This window comes from Barbus barbus (assembly GCF_936440315.1).
Source record: "Barbus barbus genome assembly, chromosome: 17".
NCBI classification, from domain to species: Eukaryota; Metazoa; Chordata; class Actinopteri; order Cypriniformes; family Cyprinidae; genus Barbus; species Barbus barbus.
In genome coordinates, this window is record NC_136745.1 from 259,177 (window position 1) to 280,592 (window position 21,416).

The following is a 21,416-nucleotide window of genomic DNA, read 5'->3' on the forward strand; positions in this document are numbered from 1 at the left end:
TCTATACTAAGATTTTTGTTGTTGTTTGTTTGTTTTGTTTTTTTGGTTCGGTGATGACAAGCAAGACGTACAATATAGTAAAAGATAAATTATGTTTAAAATAAAATTTATGTTTAAACATGTCTCCTAGCTAGAGCATGGAACTAATCAGGTCAAGGTCCAGGATCCAATGTGCTTTCATGTGCTTTCATTTGGGTAACATTGTCTGCCAAATTTGTAACCATTAATGTAATTAAGTTAGTGACAACAAAAACTGTAACCATTTGTTGTTTGTCTGCAATTTCAGTTGTAACTAACTGACTGCTATCAAAGCCCTCAAACATCCCCTGAATCAGAGATAGTAAACACTTTCTCTTTCCTGAGACGTCACGGGTTGTTTACACCAGTGGTGTAGCAGAAGAATAACAGAGAAATTATAGGGCACGTCACATTCAGATAACTTCCTCCCGCTGCAGCAGGTTGCATGATGAGAATGCTGGACTGGAAAACACCAAATATCACACATGCAGACTGCAACTCAGTCCAACAGGTAGGAACAACCAAAAGATATTTCTTCCTATATAAGTGCACTTGAGACATGCCTGGATTAAGCAAACAAATGATACCGTGTATTTCTTTTTCATCTTACATGGGAAATACAGGTACAAATATAAATGTTTTTATTGTTGTTGTCCTTGAATTGCATTTCACAAAGTTTTATTAATGGTTAAAGAGCTTCAGAACTATGTCTTTTCAAAGTCAAATCATGATTGTATCATGTCTATCTTATGTGGTGGAAGAAGAAACGAAATACACTGTCTCCTGGAGCCACAGAATGATTGCAGGAAAACTGTTTAAACTAAACCTTTAAACTAAACAGAATAACTCAGTGGCAGTTTCCAAACATTTCTTGTTTCACAGCAGGAAATAAAATGAGTCATGTCAAAAAGAGCAATGAATTTGAATATTTGCATACTTGTGAAACCAGAGTTCCTTTATTTGTTCAACATGTGCTTGCAGTTTTACAGCACACCCATCTTTACATGAGACACTGGATCTAAAGACCAAAATGATATAAAAATGTTAAAATCACTATCAAATCCAAATGCTACGCTAGCAGATCCATTTAGTGGGGAAATAAGTTCAAAATACAAGACAAGAGCACACAAAGATTTGGGGGAGAAAACTATGCAAACCATCAACCGTCACGCAAACACTTCCTTCACGCTTGCACAGGAAGGGAGTTGACAAATGACAAACGCGTGTCACTTTTCACATAAGCTATATCAATTCAAATAAATGTAATTTATACATATAAAGTAATTTATATTTATATATATATATATATATATATATATATATATATATATATATATATATATGTTTGCCCATTTTCTTTAGAATAAGTGATAGTTGTTTTGATATTTTTATTATCCAATTCAATAAAAAACATTAATGTCTCCCTAAAGTATCTAAATTCTTTCTGGGCCACTTGCATCTATTTGAAATTACCAAAACTGCAGTGATTACTCAGCATAGATTTTACAGTTGTTTTCATTTCCTTCCACAGTGATTCTCTACAGTCTACAGTAAATGAAATTGCAGTTTCACCATGACTACTATGAACACGTCATATAAAGTGGCGAACTGCTCCAGTTCCACTAACATGACTGTCTGGGAATCAACTATAAACCAGCTCTACACATACTTTTACCTGATTATATTCATTCCAGGCCTGCTGTTCAACACCCTGGCTCTTTGGGTGCTCTGTCGATTCATAAGGTCAGCATTTCACTGTTACTATTATGGAAGCATATGTGTAGCAAACTTCAATTTGAAATGTAATATGCAAAATGGCAATGCAATATGTAAAATGGCAATTTATTTCTGTATTTAAATTTACATTTTCCCATAAATATGTGCAACATTTAGTGCAAAATGAAAATGAAAATTAAATTATATAATTTAAATTTGCCATTTTCTACACTAGTTTTAATATGCAAATTAAAAAACATATTTTGAAGCTTTATAAGTTGCAAAATTAAAATTAAAATGTATTACCCAAATTGATTAAATATGTTTAACATATCCAAGCAAAAACTAGCAAAATTATAATTTAAATGCTGTTTTTCCTAAATGCATTTAGACTTAGGGGTAGGACACTTGGGATTGCATTTTTATTGTGATACTGCATGATAATTGTAGCAAAATGCAGCGAGAATTAAATATCTAATCAATTTGGGTAATACATTTTCATTTTCATTTTGCAACTTATAAAGCTTTAAAATATGTTTTTAATTTGCATATTAAAACTAGTTTAGAAAATGGCTAATTTAAATTATATAATTTAATTTTCATTTTCATTTTGCAATGTTGCACATATGAATGGGAAAATTTACATATACAAATACATTTAAATAAATTTAAATACAGAAATACATTGCCATTTTACATATTACATTTCAAATTGAATTTTGCTACATATATGCTTCAATATAATATAACAATTATGGCATCTGTTGGAGAACCTTTATTATTATTATTGTTATACATAGTATTTTATACTTGGAACAGCCCCTGTGCTGAAAAGACACTTTGTATAATTTGTGATCTTTAGGGTACTTGGCTCACCACACTTTTTGCACAGTCTGTTCATTATGTTGGTTTACATTATCATTATTATTATTATTTTCTAGTCACTCTGTTCAGAGGTGGCGTATTTCAACAGATATAAAACATAAGTTGAAAAGCCTGTTGTAAAAGTTTGAATGCTGGTAACATAAAAAGTCACTGTGTCATTCCTGTTAAATCAGTAGTATGTTTAACAAAAGGGCTTAATTCTGTCCACTGTAACTGTTTTAGTACCGATTAACATTTCAAGCCCCATCAGGAGTGTCTGGTTTTCTGATATGTATTTCATGAGTTTCATGGTTTCTTCTAATGCTACGGATTCTCTTCAATCCACAGCAAAAAGACGAAAGCCATCATCTTTATGATTAACCTGACCATAGCTGACCTGGCTCACGTGCTGTCGCTGCCGCTTCGAATTCATTACTACATCAGACAAGACTGGCCTTTCGGCAGCACGCTGTGCATGCTGTGTTTTTACCTGAAGTACCTTAACATGTACGCTAGCATCGTATTTCTGGTGTGCATCAGCATCCAGCGCTGCGTGTTCCTCCTGCGGCCGTTCTGCGCCAGGCACTGGAAGTCACGCTATGACGTCTGCATTGGCGCCGTGGTCTGGGTCGTGGTGGGGCTCTGCTGCTCGCCCTTCATCTTAATGAGGACCAACTCAAGCTCTGCAAACAGAAGCTGCTTCAAAGACCTGCCCATGCGCATGCTAAATGTACCCTCGGCCATTTCCATGATGGTTGCTGCTGAGTTCTTGGGATTTCTCGGTCCGTTAATTATCATTGGTTTCTGTACTTATTTAATCGTGAAATCTTTGCGACATCGGAATCAAAAGCAGCAGTCCACGGGTAGCACAAGAAAGGCCTTGCGCATGATTAGGGTGTGCACAGGGGTCTTCCTCTTCTGTTTCGTCCCCTACCACATCAACTTCCTGCTTTACATGATGGTGACCCAGAACATTATCACAAACTGTGCAGCGAGTCAGGCCATCCGACAGTTTCACCCCATATCTCTCTGCATCGCAAGCCTCAACTGCTGCCTCAACCCTCTCATCTACTACTTTCTGACCACAGAGTTCAAGCAGCAGCTGTCCCAGCACGGCAGCTCTGTGCTCCGGGGCCGTCTGATGAGCACAGAGAGCACCTCTTCCTATAGGGAATGATCAGGGACCCCAAACATTTTCAACATCGGAGCTGTTTATTTGGCTTCAGTGTAAAAACATGTACATTTAGTGTGCAAAACGTGCCTTCAGACCATGTACAAAATAAAGTCTATGCATTAAGTGCTATACATTGCTTGAACAAAAAGATATAAAGCTTAAAAATTTAAATGTTTTGTCCAGCAAGTATTATTTTGACCAAAATCACAGCCTTTCACGGCATGGGTGAAGTACTTGAAGTTTAGCAATGACAGCCGTCAAAGACAGACAAATTTAAAAGGAAGAAAAAAGAAACTTATAACTGATTGCATGACAGATATTTTTGTATAATGCAGACACAGGATGAGCTGATAGTGTCTGTCTCACCAGACCGATAGGAGTGAAAATGCAAAACTCAAATGAGCTTTAGTTGAACTGACTGGGCCAACTAACACCAGGTCTAGAGTTACATTTACATTTAGTCATTTGGTAGACGCTTTTATCCAAACCGACTTACAATTGGGGAATACAAGAAGCGATTCATCTTGAAGAGGCAATCAGACAGAGGAAGTTTTTTTTTTTTTTTTTGAGTTTAGGATGAAGTCAAGTAGTGCCGAAAGAGATTAGTTTTCAGTTGTTGCTTGAAGATTGACAGGGATCCGGCATTCCCGATAGGGGTGGGAAGATTATTCCACCAGCCAGGAATGGTGAACGAGAATGTTCTGGAGAGTGATTTTGAGCCTCTCTGTGATGGTACCACAAGGCGTCGCTCACTAGCAGATCTCAGACTTCTGGAGGGGATGTAGATTCGTAATAGTGAGTGGAAGTAGGAGGGTGTTGAGCCTGTGGTCGTTCTGTATGCAAGCATCAGTGTCTTGAACTTGATGCGAGCTGCCACTGGTAGCCAGTGCAAGGAGATGAAGAGAGGTGTAAGATGGGCTCTTTTGGGCTCGTTGAAGACCAGTCGTGCCGCTGCATTCTGAATCATTTGTAGAGGTTTGATTGTGTTTGATGGCAGTCCAGCAAGAAAAAGGAATCAACACAGCTGCATATTCATCAGTCTGTGGAGATCTGAGGCTGAGATGGCACAAATCCAAACTTCCAAGAACAACATAAAAATTGAGATTCTGTTTTCACGCTGTCCATGTGAATTTGTTGTTTACACTTGCTCTTGTATTATTGTATTATACTATAAATGCGATTTAATATGTTCAGTATTTTAATGTTTAATAAATGAGATTAAGTGTGTTTAATGATGCTCAGTTTAATACCTTTCATTATGATTTACACTTTAATAAATCTTTTAAAAAAAAGAAAAAAGAAAAACATTAAAAAGCAAAAGGTTTCAATGTTCTCAAGTTCAAGTTTATTTGTGTAGCGCTTTTTATGATACAAATCGTTGCAAAGCAGCTCTACAGGAAATTAAGTTTCCACAATATATTTATATATAGCAGAACCTTAATATATTTAACTTATGGCAAAATTTGGTAATTCTGTATGTTGTCTGAGCGTTTGCATCCTCTGAGGTCCTCTGAGGGGTTGGCATCATCTTTTCTCAGGTGTTTGGTCATCTCAGATCATTTAAGGGTTGGATCCAGACTGAAGCTTCTGTAATTCCTAGTTACCACGGGATGTTAATCAGAAACAGAGAAACAAATAGAGACATAATTAGCGTAGCTGCTGTTCCATCTAAGCAAAAATGATTTGTTCAACCCACATTTACATTTAGCTGACGCTTTTATCCAAAGCGACTTACAATTGCTATATATGTCAGAGGTCGCACGCCTCTGGAGCAACTAGGGGTTAAGTGTCTTGCTCAGGGACACATTGGTGTCTCACAGTGGATTCGAACCCGGGTCTCTCACACCAAAGGCATGTGTCTTATCCACTGCGCCATCACCACCCCCAAGCTAAAGAATAATAATAAACGTACATTTGATCAGATATAACTGTAGTAAACAGTTATGAGATGCATTATGTGAATGCTTGGTTAAAGTGCCTTTAATCTAGATTTAAACAGAGAGAGTGTGTCTGAACCCCGAACGTTATCAGGAAAGCTATTCCAGAGTTTGGGAGCCAAATGTGAAAAAGCTCTACCTCCTTTAGTGGACTTTGCTATCCTAGGTACTACCAAAAGTCCAGAGTTTTGCGACCTTAGAGAGCGGGTTGGATTATAGCGTGGTAGAAGACAAGTTAGGTACGCAGGTGCTAAACCATTTAGGGCCTTATAGGCAAGTAATTATATTTTGTAAATGATACGGAACATAATAGGTAGCCAGTGCAGAGACTGTAAAACTGGAGTAATATGATCATTTTTTCTTGACCTGGTAAGAACTCTAGCCACTGCATTTTGGACTATCTGTAGCTTGTTTATTGAAGGTGCGGGACAACCACCTAGAAGTGCATTACAATAGTCCAGTCTAGAGGTCATGAATGGACCTAGGACAGATCCTTGTGGTACTCCATACTTTACTGATGATAACTGAGATGACTCCCCATTTAAATGAACAAAGTGGTAGCGATCGGACCGGTAGGATCTAAACCATCTTAAAGCCTGCCCTTGAATACCAATATAGTTTTGTAATCAATCTATGAGTATGTCATGGTCTATAGTGTCGAACGCAGCATTAAGATCAAGTAATACTAGCAATGAGATGCAGCCTTGGTCTGAAGTAAGAAGCAAGTCATTTGTAATTTTAACAAGTGCAGTTTCTGTACTATGATTGGGCCTGAAACCTGACTGAAATTCTTCATAGAGATCATTTGTTTGCAGGAAGGAACACAATTGAGCAGACACAACTTTTTCTAAAAGTTTTGACATAAACGGAAGATTTGAAATGGGTCTGTAATTTGCCAGTTCATTTGAATCTAGTTGTGGTTTCTTAATAAGAGGCTTAATAACCGCCAGCTTGAATGGTTTTGGGACGTGACCTAAAGATAACGATGAGTTAATAATATTGAGAAGCTGTTCTTCTGCTACAGGTAACAACTCTTTCAGTAGTTTAGTGGGTACAGGATCTAATAAACACGTTGTTGGTTTAGATGCACTGATAAGTTTATTTAGCTCTTCCTGTCCTATAGTTGTAAAGCACTGCAGTTTTTCTTTGGGTGTGATGAATGAAGCTGAAATACTAGATGCAGTAGAATCTACATTTGTTATCGTATTTCTGATGTTATCTATTTTATCAGTAAAGAAATTCATAAAGTCATTACTATTAAACTGTGAGGGAATATTTAGATCGGGTGGCGTGTGTTTATTTGTTAGTCTAGCCATTGTGCTAAATAAGAACCTTGGATTGTTTTGGTTATTATCTATGAGTTTGTGGATATGCTCTACCCTGGCAGCTTTTAGAGCCTGTCTATAGCTGGACATACTGTTTTTCCACGTAATTCTAAACACTTTCAAGTTAGTTTTTCTCCATTTGCGCTCAAGATTACGAGTTTCTTTGTTGAGAGAATGGGTATAACTGTTGTACCATAGCGCAGTACGTTTTTCTCTAACCTTTTTCAATTTGAGGGGTTGCAACAGCTTCTAATGTATTAGAGAAGATAGTGCCCATGTTGCTAGTCATTTCGTCTAGTTCATGTGTATTTATGGGTACACAGAGCAGTTGAGATAAATCAGGCAGGTTATTTGTGAATCTGTCTTTGGTGGCTGGAACAATAGTTATGCCTGGACGATAACCTGGAGCCATATAACTAATAGCATTAATATGCCTGATTCTCCCTTATTTACACAAATAACCTGCTATGGAATTGTTGTACGTATCTGTGTATTAAATTAGTTTCTTGTTCAGTTTAATTCGTATGGACAAAAATAACAGAGCAGTCACAAAACATTTCCATTTGTGTTCCATTAGGGAAAAAATTCATGCTTTAGAATGACATGAATTGTCATTTTGGAGTGAACTACCCATATATCAGAGCTCCAAAATTACAAATACTTTAACCTAATCTTTTACTTAAACTGCAGTCATTGATTTTTATACACTGTACTGCATGTTATGTCATATATACACACATTTTTGTGTGAGTGACTCAATAGGGTAGAGTGGAGGGGAAACGCCCCTCTACTGTTTTTCCAAAAATAACCACTAGATAGAGTCAATATAAATTGTTGTTGTATCTATGGACTATGTTGACATGTTATGTAGTATTCATCATGAAGCGCACACTGGTGATGTTTCTGAGAGAAAACGGCTTTCACAGTAAGTGATCTAATTTTCAGCAGTAAGAAAAAAAGTGTTTAAAAGTTTTAAAGTATAATTTTTTAGAACATCGCAGTTATATATTTTTCATACTTGGTTTATAAATTATGTCATTGTCGCTAAAATTATGATAACTATTCTGGACACATTTAAATTTGTTTCACAGAGGAAAATTACACAGTCCTTAAAGGGGGGTGTTTCTCCACCACTCTACCCTATGTCTTTTGAAACGTATATTTTATGTTGTTTCTCTTTCTTATATTTTAAAATTAAACCTACATTCTGTAGCTAAATGTCTCAAGGGGGATTAGTAAACATCGACTTATGATCATTTGTTCAGTTGCTTATGCAGTCAGTTTTAAAAGGAGTCATGAGTCATGGAGTTTTTTGTGGTTAATACATTAAATCTTTTTCAGATTGTTGATAGTCCTACCGAATTTAAAATGTCCAGAAAAATCATCTTTAATTGATTTAATTTTAACATATGTTCCGCACAAGTATTCAACTGCATCTGTATTTGCGAATGACATCAGTGACCACTGTGTCATTGCAACGGTTAGAAATACAAAAATTCCAAAATTCAAACCACGCGTTATAACAAAACGTGATATGAAACATTTTTCAGAACAAGGGTTTCTACATGATTTGAATAACTTGGAGTGGGAACAAATTAATTTAATTCCTGACCTTGAAATAGCTTAGCTTTATAAATTATTTTATAATATTTTTTCTGGTCTAGTTGATAAACATGCTCCCCTTAAAAGCTACAGGGTGAAGGGAAGGGACAATGCATGGTTTTCTCCTCTTTTATCAAATATGCTTCATGAGCGCAACTTGGCATGGGCGAAAGCTAGAAAAACTGATTTACATTCAGATTGGCTAGATTTTAGACGACTACGTAATGCATGCAAGGTTGCAGTCAGAAAAGCTAAAGCTGAGCACTTCCTTATACAAACTTCTAATAATTTAAATAATTCATCAAAATTTTGGAAAATTGTTAAATCATTAACTGAAATTAATAAAGGTATAGAACTTCCTTCATGTATTATGAAAGGCTCCCACGCAGTCATTGATAAAGAAAAAATGCTTAATTGTTTCAATGAACATTTTATAGCCTCTAGCTTTTTGTTTGATTCAATTTATGGCACTCATGCAAACTCTTTAATTGTTCAGTCAGAGAATTGTATGTCTAGTCAGGCATTCAGTTTTTCACCAGTTGCAATTTCTGAGGTATGCAAAGCTCGTAAATCTTTAGATGTTTCAAAATCAGCAGGTCCTGATAAATTGGAACCTTATTTTTTAAAGTTAGCCGCTGATTTTATTGCCCCTCCTTTGACTTATATTTTTAATCTTTCTCTTGTTTTAAGTGAAATTCCATCTATATGGAAATCAGCTTTTGTTCTTCCCCTGTTTAAAGGTGGAGATCCTACACAGCTAAATAACTATCGGCCCATTTCAAAGTTGTCTGTCCTTGCCAAAATCCTTGAATCATTCGTTAATAATCAACTAAAGGACTTTCTTTCTGTTAATAATATCATGTCTGATTTTCAATCTGGTTTTAGAAAACAACATAGTACTACTACAGCAGCCTTAAAAGTATTAAATGATTTTATTGAATCAGTTGACAACAAGAAACACTGTGCAGCTTTATTCATTGATCTGTCCAAAGCATTTGATACTGTGGATCATACTTTGTTGATACAACGTCTTGTCAGTATCGGATTATCTGAAGATGCTATTGGTTGGTTTAATAATTATCTCTCTAATAGAACTCAGTGTATACAGGCAGATGCTTTTATTTCTAGTTCATTTCATGTAACTAAAGGTGTGCCACAGGGGTCAGTCCTAGGGCCGCTCCTATTTACTATATATATTAATAATATTGATCAAAATGTTAATAATACACATTTTCATTATTATGCTGATGACACAGTAATTTATAGTTCAGCGTCCACACCTAATCTCTTTCACAGTTACAGTTTGCTTTTAATATTGTTCAGCGAAACTTATTCGATCTAAAACTAGTTTTAAATGCAGATAAAACAAAATGTATGTTGTTTTCTAAATCAAAATCAATTCCTCATAATCCTCCTTCTATTATAACTTCTCAAGGTTTGGAGATTGAATTTGTGTCTCAGTATAAATATCTTGGGTTTTTAATTGATGATGCTCTTTCCTTTGGCCCCCATGTCCAGCAACTGGTGAGAAAATTTAAAGTGACCTTGAGCTTCTATTTCAGAATTAAATCCTGCCTTTCCTTTCAGCCAAAAAAGAAGCTTGTTGCTGCCACTTTTATGTCTGTATTGGACTATGGTGATGTTATATATATGCATGCATCTTCTCAGAATTTACATACTATAGACACTGTTTATCATGGTGCACTGAGGTTTATAACAAATCTTAAGAGCTCGGGCTCCAGGGCGATGATGGGTTCAGATAATAGTTCTGTGCAGGGTGTGGGAGACGGCTGGCTGTGCTCTAGTGTTGTCCTCCTCCGGGCAGATATGAACACCAATCCATTGTTCACCAGAACCCACTCCATAAATGTGAAGTTTTCCCGGAAGGTGTACTTTGGACCACTTGCTTAGGCTGGTGAAGAAAAAACTCAAAGTGAACGGTCCAGATAGTGAGTCTGACATGCCAAATCCAGAAAGGTTATAGTGGGATGATAAGATAAAAAAACTGAACAACAACAAAAAAGGAACAGTTTGGTTCAGTATACGGTTACGTGCTGCTGTAACAAAGTACATGATGGAGTAAAGTCCAAGAAGTCTTTTTAAAGGGATCCTATTATGCGTTTTCACTTTTTGAATTTTAGTCAGTGTGTAGTGTGTATGATTGGGCATAAAAAAAGTCTCAAATCTCAAAGTCCACTCCAAAGAGAGATATTTCGTTTTTAAAAAATCCCTTTTCAAGAACTACAACGAACAACTCGTTTGGACTACAGCGTTGTTTTCTGGGTGTTGTGATGTCACAAAGCGCCCCATTAGAATATAATAAAAATAAATCCTGCCTATTGAAATTCGAAAGGTTGGGTTGGGGGGGGGGGGGGGGGGGGGGGTCGTAGTTAGAACGCTTGGTTGAGTGCATCAGACAAGACGACTACGAAGTTCTGCTGTAGCATCAAGTTTTCGTAAGTTTTTACACATGCACCTGAATAATTATCTATGTAAATACGTATGTTAAAATTATGAAAACATTTTTATAAATTGCTGACAGTACAGTACTGAACAATTATGTAATCTGCAGAATTTACTCTTAAATTATGAGACTACAGTGTTTCCTATACATCGATTTATGTGTGTCGGCCCGCCACAATATATAAACTGATCGCCACAAATAGATTTTCCAAAAGTCTTTGAATTTGTTGAATAAACATGAGCGCTGCATGTTTCAAAATCTAAACCCGGTGCGGGTGTTTTTATATTACTGTATTTCTGAAGGAAACCAACAGTCTTCTGAAAACTATGGATGTCATTTTCATTTCATCTTGGATGTAATGTCTGCTTTGTGTACAGCGTGACCGGGGAAACCTTGATCTCTACTACTCCTGCTGGCAGAGAATTCATTTGCATATAAATGCCCCACAGAGTCTGTGGGAAACACTGGACTATAAACAATGGACTATATAACACTGTGAAGTGCATGTTTCACTGCAATTCATGTTATAATGTTAGAATTAAAGAACAATAAACATAATATATATTAGAGTTGCACTTATCTGTACATAGTCAATGCAGTTATTTTTAAGTGGTTGTTGACATCGTATCTAAAACGCGATTTAGCCAAAAAACAAAACAAAAAAACAACCACTCTCATATGTCTTGCAATATCTGTGCTTGCAAAGGTTCTGCACAATCTTTTTGTTCAATATTCTCGGGGTCTGAATGCGGCTCAAATAGATGTGGCCATATTAATGAACTTGCTGTTTTGGCAAGGGGCGGGGCAATACTGAAACACCATCTAAGCTGTTCGCCAATCACAACGCACTGGGACAGCTAACCAATCACAACACATTTCGTTTTTCTGAAGTTGGGCCTTCATTAAGCCCGGAACTAATCAAGCCGTTTGTGTCAGGCTGGGGAGAAAGGTATTGTAATAATGTAAATTATGTGAAAATAATGCATTTTTTGAACCACCAAGCATGAGAGCGTGTTCTAGTACACCCCCAAAACAAAATCAAGACTTTGTAAAAGAGCATAATAGGACCCTTTTAATAAATCCACAAGGGGAAAACACCAACAAATATGCATACATACAAACATACAAACAGACATTGAGCTGAGGGAAACTTAGGGCTCAAATACATGGGGAACGTAATCAGGGAGAACAGAACAGGTGTGGAAACTAATTCATCAAAAACCATGGAAACGAATAACACCCGTTTCACACTGCAACCGTGAACGGTACGTGAGCAGCGCGTATTTTTTCGGCGTGCATGTAAACAAATGAGTGCATTCACACCGGGAGCAGGAGCATCGTGTGAGCAGCAGTGCCGCGATCGTTTTGGCGCTGAGTCTATTTTTGCTGCGCCGCTAACACTGAATTAAAGTTACAGTGCATTGTTCTTGATCAAAATGGACCCGATTAACATTAAAAATAACACATTTCACCATAAAATCATGTAAGTGATGTGTTTCCTGTTTCACAATCACCATATGAAAAAATGTAATGCATGAAAACACGTCACTTCTACAGTTTTTCCCCAAACTTCAAAGGTCTGTTAAATTAATAAAACTACAGGCATTTGTTAGCTTTAATATTACTTTTTCAATTCAATTATTCAATTCAATTATATTTTATTGTTGGAATTATTTTCAAAATTTGTCTTGGATCTCACAGTGAAATCTCAATTCAGATAATTGCTAAACAAACAATAGACAAACCTTAATACAAAAAGCAATAGCTCTCTCTCTCTCTATATACATATATATTGCCAAAAGTATTGGCACCCCTTCTAATGAACAGGTTTGACTACTTTAGTAATTTCTATGAGTACAAATCTTAATGTTTAAGCATATAATGATATTCTAGGGAATTGTGTGCTTCTAATTTTATAGCAACAGTTTGGACAGAACCCTTATCTATTCTCACCTGACAGTGCCTCGGTGTATAAGACACGGTTCAAAAAGGCATGATTGATTCAGTCAGTGTGGAAAAACTTGACTGGTCTGCATAAAGCAAAGTCCCGATTCCAGCTGAACACCTCTGGTGTGACTTTATATGCAGACCTTGAGCCGAAAACTCGTCACCAAACACCAATGACTTGTACATACACTATATGGACAAAAGTATTGGGACACCCCCTTCTTTAGAACAGAAGAAGGCACTTCCAAAGCTGTGGCAACAAAGATGGAAGCATTATTCATGTATTTAAAAACTGCATTTCCATCTCTGTTGAAACAGTTTTGAAAGTGTCTAAAATGACTGTACCCCTATACAAGTCATTGGTGTTTGGTGATGAGAGTTGAAGCAATGGCCAGTGACAGCAGAAGGAGTAAAAGTGGTAGAATTTTTTACGAGTACGCTAGCACAATATTGTATGAATTTGCTGACTTGCTAAATTGTATGAATTATTACTACTTCGACATGACACTTTGTTGGGGGTTCTTGCTGATGGGGCCGTGGGATAAGTGTGATAAGCAAAGTTTAAGAAACATCAAATGCTGGGCAAAATGTATCTGCAGTACAGTTCAGTCAAGGTGCTGAGACCAACACAGACGTACCATTGGAAGTGTTTTGGTCTTCTCCGTAAACACACAATACAGCCAAAATCAAATCCCAGGACAGATTTAAAAATGTCAAAGAGATGACTTCTTAAAAGAGCTGCCGGAGAATGTGATCTGACGGAACTGCAAGACAGAAAAAAATATTGATTTATAATTTCTTCAGTACAATTACTGCTTTAACTACAAATACCACAGTAAAACTACGGTTACTGTGGTAAAACAATTTTAAGAGTTGTGTTACTGTGCTGTAACTACAAATATGCAGTAAAAACATGGTAGAAGCTGTATTCAAGAGTTTTATTCGTCACATACACAATTATACAGGGTATAACCAGCAGTGAAATGTAGGTCAGGTCCGCTCCAAGGACAGTGCAATTATATAGAATACAAATATTAAGAAAAAGAAAAGTAGAAAAAATAAGAGGCATAAAATAAAATAAGAGATAAAAACAATATAAATATAAATGTGCAGGTCAGTACAGGTCAGTATGTTGTTGACTTAAATAGTACTAAGAGGAATGTGCAAACAGTTGTCCAGGGTATTTAAATAGCAGCAATATGAGGTAGAGAGAAATTATGAATAGCTGTTGATATAGTGGTATATACATGGAGTCAAGTGATGTTATGACACAGAGTTAGAGTTTAGGAGCCTGATGGCCTGGGGGAAGAAGCTCCTCCTAAGTCTCTCAGTTTTCGCCATCAGGCTACGGAAGCGCTTACCAGATGGAAGCAAAGTGAAAAGATGGTTAGCAGGGTGATTAGAGTCCTTGATGATTTTAACAGCTCTACTTTTGCAGCGTTTGAGGTAGATGTCCTGCAGAGAGGGGAGAGCAGACCCTGACATGCTGTAACACTTTCCCTTTAAATCTTTGCTGGGGTGCCAGACAGGCATAAATACTCTGTCAAAATAGTTAAGTTTTGTTCCCTTCTAAAAATCAGTACTTAGTCAGGTCAAAACAAGTCATAAGGGAAGTGAACAAAGGATACATGCACACACTACTTCACTTCTTATCACATATCATGCACCCTTAAATTTTGCAAGAGTAAACATCAAGAAAACCCAACATAACAAAATTTCAAGTATTGCAGTTTCTTCCCAGTGTATTTACAATATTTGTGTATCATTCCATCACACCACCAAATCACAATTCATTTAGAACAATGTCCACACAAAACTATAAACACAACATCACCATCATCATCTTCATAACACATCATCAAAACACATTACATCAGCATTTTACAACTAGCCAAGTCTTTTAAGAGGAGAAAAGTAAGAGTCAAAGTCATAGGTCTTAAGACAACAAGAGTGGATATTGGTTACTCACACGCCACGGCGTCCACATTCATTAAGAGTCCAATCAACTCAGTCTCTTATGATTCCACAGTATCTCAGAAAAGCTCGCCTTACTCACGTTCATGGTATAGTCTCCATTCGCAATGATGTGGAACTTTATTCTGAAGGCTAAAATTCACTTCCTTGATACTCCAACAATGGCAAAACAAAGAACTTCCAGACACAGACTGAAGATTCTTTCTTCAATTACAAGGACTGAGATTTCAGTTAACGCTGTATTTGCTCTGACACAAACCATGGCCGCACATAATATATTCCAGTTGCAGACTCTGACAGGAAACCTTTAATCCCTCAGGCCAAGTAAATCGCCGACGCAATCAACTTTTCATCGCGAAAAACAACAAACACGGCCATTCATGGTAAATATGTTGTAGTTACTGTGCATTGACTACACGTGACATGGTAGAGAAACAGTTACTGTGGTAAAAATATGGTAAATGTGTGGAATTTTTGCATGGGCAAGCTTATCACGCGATACTGGGTTGATTTGTAGTGCAGTCATCAGCCACGTCTAAAAGCTGCAGACCCATGTCACAACATGATTTAAAATGGTTTTATTTATTTATTTCAAACGGCAGCAGGTCTATATATAATAGAAGTTATCTTAGAGCTAATGTTGTGTAATGTAGTGGAACAGGCACTGTTCCACTAACTCATTTGAATGCATACGCTTCCATTTTAGCACAAGCCGTGCAACACAGAAACACTGAAATAATTAAAATAATGATTTCATTAAAAAGGAAAAGATTGATACCCTAACCTGTTTGAAGGTGCACGTGCATCAGGTGAACCGAGCCTCGCTGGTGACGTCACTGTACATACAACTGTCAGTTTGTATATTGTTATTCCTTATTTACTTGTTCTATTTTTAATTCCTCTTTTTATTATCTGTGTTTTTGTTCTGTCACTGCCATTCTGTTGCGCTGTGGAAGCTTCTGTCACGAAAACAAATTCCTTGTATGTGTAAATATACCTGGCAATAAAGCTCATTCTGATTCTGATTCTGATGATGACAACATAATTATTCCTTTACTATGTTCATTGTTTTCACTTGAAGGAATGGCATTAACTCACTGCATGGTTTTTATGATCCTAGAACTGTATATATGGCCATGTGGGCATTACTTTTACACAGTAATGTAGAAACATGCATTTTCTGTAAAGATTAACATTAAAAACATTATTTATTAAGACACTTATTGTGAAAAGCTCTATACAAATGAATGTGAGCTGACTTGATATCTACTAGTGGATATAACTGATTACCCACAGCCTGCTGGAAGAGTGGTTAGCTGTGGGTCTCTTGATATTCCTGGGGATTCTGAGGACCTTGATGAGCACTGAGAGCTCTGAATGACAGGTGGTTCTCCTGACACTGAATGAATAGCAGAGTTCACAGCATGGATAAGGACTTGAATCACTTGCTGAGCACAAAGATCTTTATTAAACTGGGATTGAGGAGATGCTGGCAAAGAAAACTACCTACTCAAAGAAAGCCGTGATGTTATCACACATCAGCAGCCTGTTCTGTGTGCCACTCCTGAAGACAATCCCTCAGCTCTTGGACAATGATTCAGCTGACTCGGTCACTCATGTTGGCTACTTGTTTTGGTCGACCAAGAACACCCTGAGGAGCACATTAACACTTTAACAAGGGGGTGGTGATGGCGCAGTGGATAAGACACATGCCTTTGGTGTGAGAGACCCGGGTTCGAATCCACTGTGAGACACCAATGTGTCCCTGAGCAAGACACTTAACCCCTAGTTGCTCCAGAGGCGTGCGACCTCTGACATATATAGCAATTGTAAGTCGCTTTGGATAAAAGCGTCAGCTAAAATGAATAAAAAAAAAAAAAAAAACACTTTAACTGTCTCATCTCCAAAAAAAACAGGTCATCACTTTTAGAACAACTCTCTGGAATGAGTACGATGCTGCTCTGAGGTGGTATCTGGTATTGGTCTTTGGACCAAGATAAATCAATGTACCAATTAGAAAATGCAATAAGGAATACTGCTGACTCACAAGGGGAACATCACAATGGGGTTAAACACTTCCGCTTGGCTTTATTTTTTCCCACCAGTGCAAGTACATATTTCACTTCCATGAAGACTGTTTTCTAAACTTAAATGCCCAAAAATATGAATAAACAAACATGAATGCATTAACATGAATCAACAATATCATGAATTGGAAACAATATCATAAATTGGAAAACAATGAATTGGAATAGGAAACATGATTCATTCCATACATTATGTAATCAAACAATCTCAAGTAACTTTGTACACAGTCACACCACTGAAAGCAGCAAGAAGAGGAACCAATAAAGCAACCTTTATTAGAGGCCACTAAGGCTACATCCACATGAAGCCAGAGCTTTCCCCAATCTGACCTTTTATATCTTAAATATCTGCGTATGCACGAAACCATGAAACCGACACAAAACGAAGTAGTATACATGCCAGACCAGTATGTGGCGCTGTAATTCTGCCACAGAGATACACTAAAAACAGAGAAGAAGACTTGGACTATGCGCATAAACCTTGTGCGCTGTGTACAAATGAACATGGAACAATACATTTATTAATCTGTGTTAATGTTAGTTAATAAAAAGACAATCGTTCAGTGTTTATTCATGTTGTTGTTGCTGTTTCCTGATGCAGGGTGTTTGGCTAGGGGTGAGATGTGGGCTCATGATGTTATCGTTTCAGAAAATATATGGATTGGCTGTACACACGAGGACCTTGTTTGTGTCATTTTCAGATTAATTCACTCTGGGACCCGGTTTAAAAAAAATTGCGATTTCACTCTCCTAATACACCGGATCCATCTGGGCGAAATGCCAGTCCGATACAAATTGTTTTGCATATACAGCTAAATGCTCTCCATGTGGATGGGGCCTAATTTGAGTCACTATAGACCAGGGGTCTCCAACCCTGCTCTTAGAGAGCTACCTTCCTGCAGATTTCAGCTCCATCTCCAATCAAGCACACCTGAAGCAGCTAATCAAGGTGTTTGGGGTTACTTGATTACAGCAAGAGAATGGGAACCTGATGTTGCAATGCGGTGCATTGTGGGATTTTTAGAACACAGCAGCTATGGTTGAGCATAAGGGAATGTAGACATTTGATTAGGGTGACCATATTTTAATTTTCCAAAAAGAGGACAGTGGGGGGCAGGGTTTGTGGGCGGGGTTTTGCCTAACAGTATATGTAGCAAGGTTTTTTTTGTTTCTTTGTTTGCTTGTTTTGTTTTTATAATAAATAAAAAGAAAACGAGTAGATAGAATAAAAAAAGAATAGGGAATGCTAGTGTTAGAGGATAATTTTTAAATAAAAACAAAACAAGTCAATAGAACAGAAAAAGAAGAGATAATGCTAGAAGCTCATTACTTAAATAAGTAGAAAGAATAGAGAATGCTAGTGTTAAAGGCTCTTTTTTCTTTTTAAATAAAACATGTTTTTAGAATAGAAATAGAATAGAGTTCAAATGTTAGATGGTCAAAAAAAAATTAGCATTAGATAAAATTAGACTTAGCATTATAATAAAGAGTTCCAGAGTTAGAGGGTCAAATGAAGATGAAAGAGATGTGTTTACAGCTGTTTCTTGAAAATTATTAAGGATTGAGTTGGGCAGGTCATTCCACCAGGAGGGAACAGTTAATGTAAAAGTCCATGAAAGTTTTATCATAGGTAGAATGCAAAATGTTTCAATACAAGCATTTCAGTCAAATTTAATTTATGCAATACTTCAAACCTTTAACCCACTTGGGAAAATCAACCCATGGCAACAGTTTAAAAGTATCCCAATTCTGTGGAAAAAACGCCGACTTGGCAACCCTGCATCCAACAAGTGCTGCAGGAGTCAGATTTAACTGATAACAGGTCGAGAATAATGAGAGATGACTGACAGGACCATGATGGAGGATTTGCTGCTCAACAGATCCTGAGCTTACCGACAATCTGATCTTGTAAGATGTGCTCCCTTTACACAGAGTGTGTGTGATCGTGAAATCGAAAGTGAAAGTAAACAGTCAAACGCTCATTCAAAAGAGATCTAAATATTCAGCATACTGAGAGCAGCTCCCTGCTGCGCCAAAATTATATACAATATTAGAGTATTGAAAGGTGTGGACACGAAAATCGTAGGAGCGAGGCACATGTTGCAGGAGGAGGCGGTAATGGTCAGAAATTCTGCGGGAGTGGGATTGAACTGCCTCCCACCCACACTGGACCCACACCAATTTGCCTATAGAAGCAATAGAAGCACTGAGGATGCAGTAGGCACAGTACTGCACTCGGTACTCACACACCTGGAAAACAACAACACATATGCACGGATATTGTTTGTTGATTTCAGCTCAGCATTCAACACCGTCATTCCCTCCAAGCTGACCACTAAACTTGGAGACTTGGGTGTTAACACCTCCCTTTGCAGCTGGATTATGGACTTTCTGACCAACAGACCTCAGCATGTTAGGTCAGGCCACACCTGCTCCACCACCATCACACTCAACACCGGCGTACCACAGGGCTGTGTGCTGAGCCCATTTCTCTACTCCCTCTACACCCATGACTGCAGGCCTGTGCATGGATCCAACTCCATCATCAAGTTTGCTGACGACACCACAGTGATTGGCCTCATCAGAGACAACGATGAGACTGCCTACAGGGAGGAGGTACAGCACCTGGCTGCATGGTGTGCTGACAATAGCCTGCTCCTCAACACCAGCAAGACAAAGGAACTTATTGTGGACTTCAGGAAGAAGAAAAGTGGAACGCATGACCCCATCCACATTAACGGGATGGTTGTTGAACGTGTCTCCAGCTTCAAGTTCCTGGGAACCCACATCTCGGAGGACCTGACCTGGACCACCAACACATCCAGCCTAGTCAAGAAAACTCACCAACGCCTCTTCTTCCTTAGGACACTGAAGAAGAACCACCTGTCTCCAGCCATCCAGCTGAACTTCTACCGGTGTGCACCCTTTCCAGCAGTAACTGTATGATTTTGAGATCCACCTTTTCACACTGAGGATGATTGAGGGACTCAAACACAACAATTAAAAAAGGTTCAAACATTCACTGATGCTCCTGAAGGAAACACGATGCATTAACAGCCGGGGGGTGAAAACTTTTGAACAGGATGAAGATGTCCAAATTTTTCTTATTTTTTTGAAATATCATATTTTTCCATTTAGTACTGCCCTTCTGACGCGACAGAAGATACTTGCATGTTTCCTGGAAGACAAATGAAGTACAATTTACCTTGATCTTCAAATTCAAAAAGTTTTCACCCCCGGCTCTTAATGCATCGCGTTTCCTTCTGGAGCATCAGTGAATATTTGAACCGTTTGAGGTATATTGGGTAATCTTGATAAAGTGCTAATTGTCTGAGACTTTAACATTCACATTGATAATATAAATTATGTGTTAGAACTTGTGTTTACAGACTTAATGAACTTAATGGAGTCAAACAAAACAACCAGACCCACTCAATGTTTTAATCATACACTAGATTTAATTATATCGCTTGGAATTAATCTTAATGATATAGATATCGTACCTCAAAGTGATGATGTTACTGATCATTTCCTTGTATCGTGCATGCTGCGTATTACTGATATTAATTATATGGCTCTGCGTTATCGTCCGGGCAGAACTATTGTTCCAGCCACCAAAGACAGATTCACAAATAACCTGCCTGATTTATCTCAACTGCTCTGTGTACCCATAAATACACATGAACTAGACGAAATAACTAGCAACATGGGCACTATCTTCTCTAATACATTAGAAGCTGTTGCCCCCCTCAAATTGAAAAAGGTTAGAGAAAAATGTACTGCACCATGGTACAACAGTTATACCCATTCTCTCAAGAAAGAAACTCGTAATCTTGAGCACAAATGGAGAAAAACTAAATTAGAAGTTTTTAGAATTACGTGGAAAAACAGTATGTCCAGCTATAGACAGGCTCTAAAAGCTGCAGGGCAGAGCATATCCACAAACTCATAGATAATAACCAAAACAACCCAAGTTTCTTATTTAGCACAGTGGCAAGATTAACAAATAAACAGACACCACCCGATCTAAATATTCCCCCACAGTTTAATAGTAATGACTTTATGAATTTCTTTACTGATAAAATAGATAACATCAGAAATACAATATCAAATATAGATTCTATTGCGTCTAGTATTTCAGCTTCATTCATCGCACCCAAAGAAAAACTGCAGTGTTTTACAACTATAGGACAGGAAGAGCTAAATAAACTTATCAGAATCAGAATCAGAATCAGAATGAGAATGAGCTTTATTGGCCAAGTATGTTTACACATACAAGGAATTTGTTGTAGTGACAGAAGCTCCACA

At 37.5% G+C, this 21,416-nt stretch overlaps 1 protein-coding gene across 1 annotated transcript; it reads left to right on the top strand.

Annotated features, from left to right (window-relative positions):
- The first annotated feature begins 395 nt into the window (after positions 1–395).
- On the top strand, positions 396–4,999 carry LOC306883488 (putative P2Y purinoceptor 10). The gene is made up of 3 exons (XM_079438779.1): positions 396–529; positions 1,550–1,761; positions 2,947–4,999. The coding sequence occupies exons 2-3, from the start codon at positions 1,592–1,594 to the stop codon at positions 3,773–3,775; spliced, it is 999 nt and encodes a 332-aa protein (XP_079294905.1). The 5' UTR covers positions 396–529; positions 1,550–1,591; the 3' UTR covers positions 3,776–4,999.
- Positions 5,000–21,416: the final 16,417 nt, after the last annotated feature.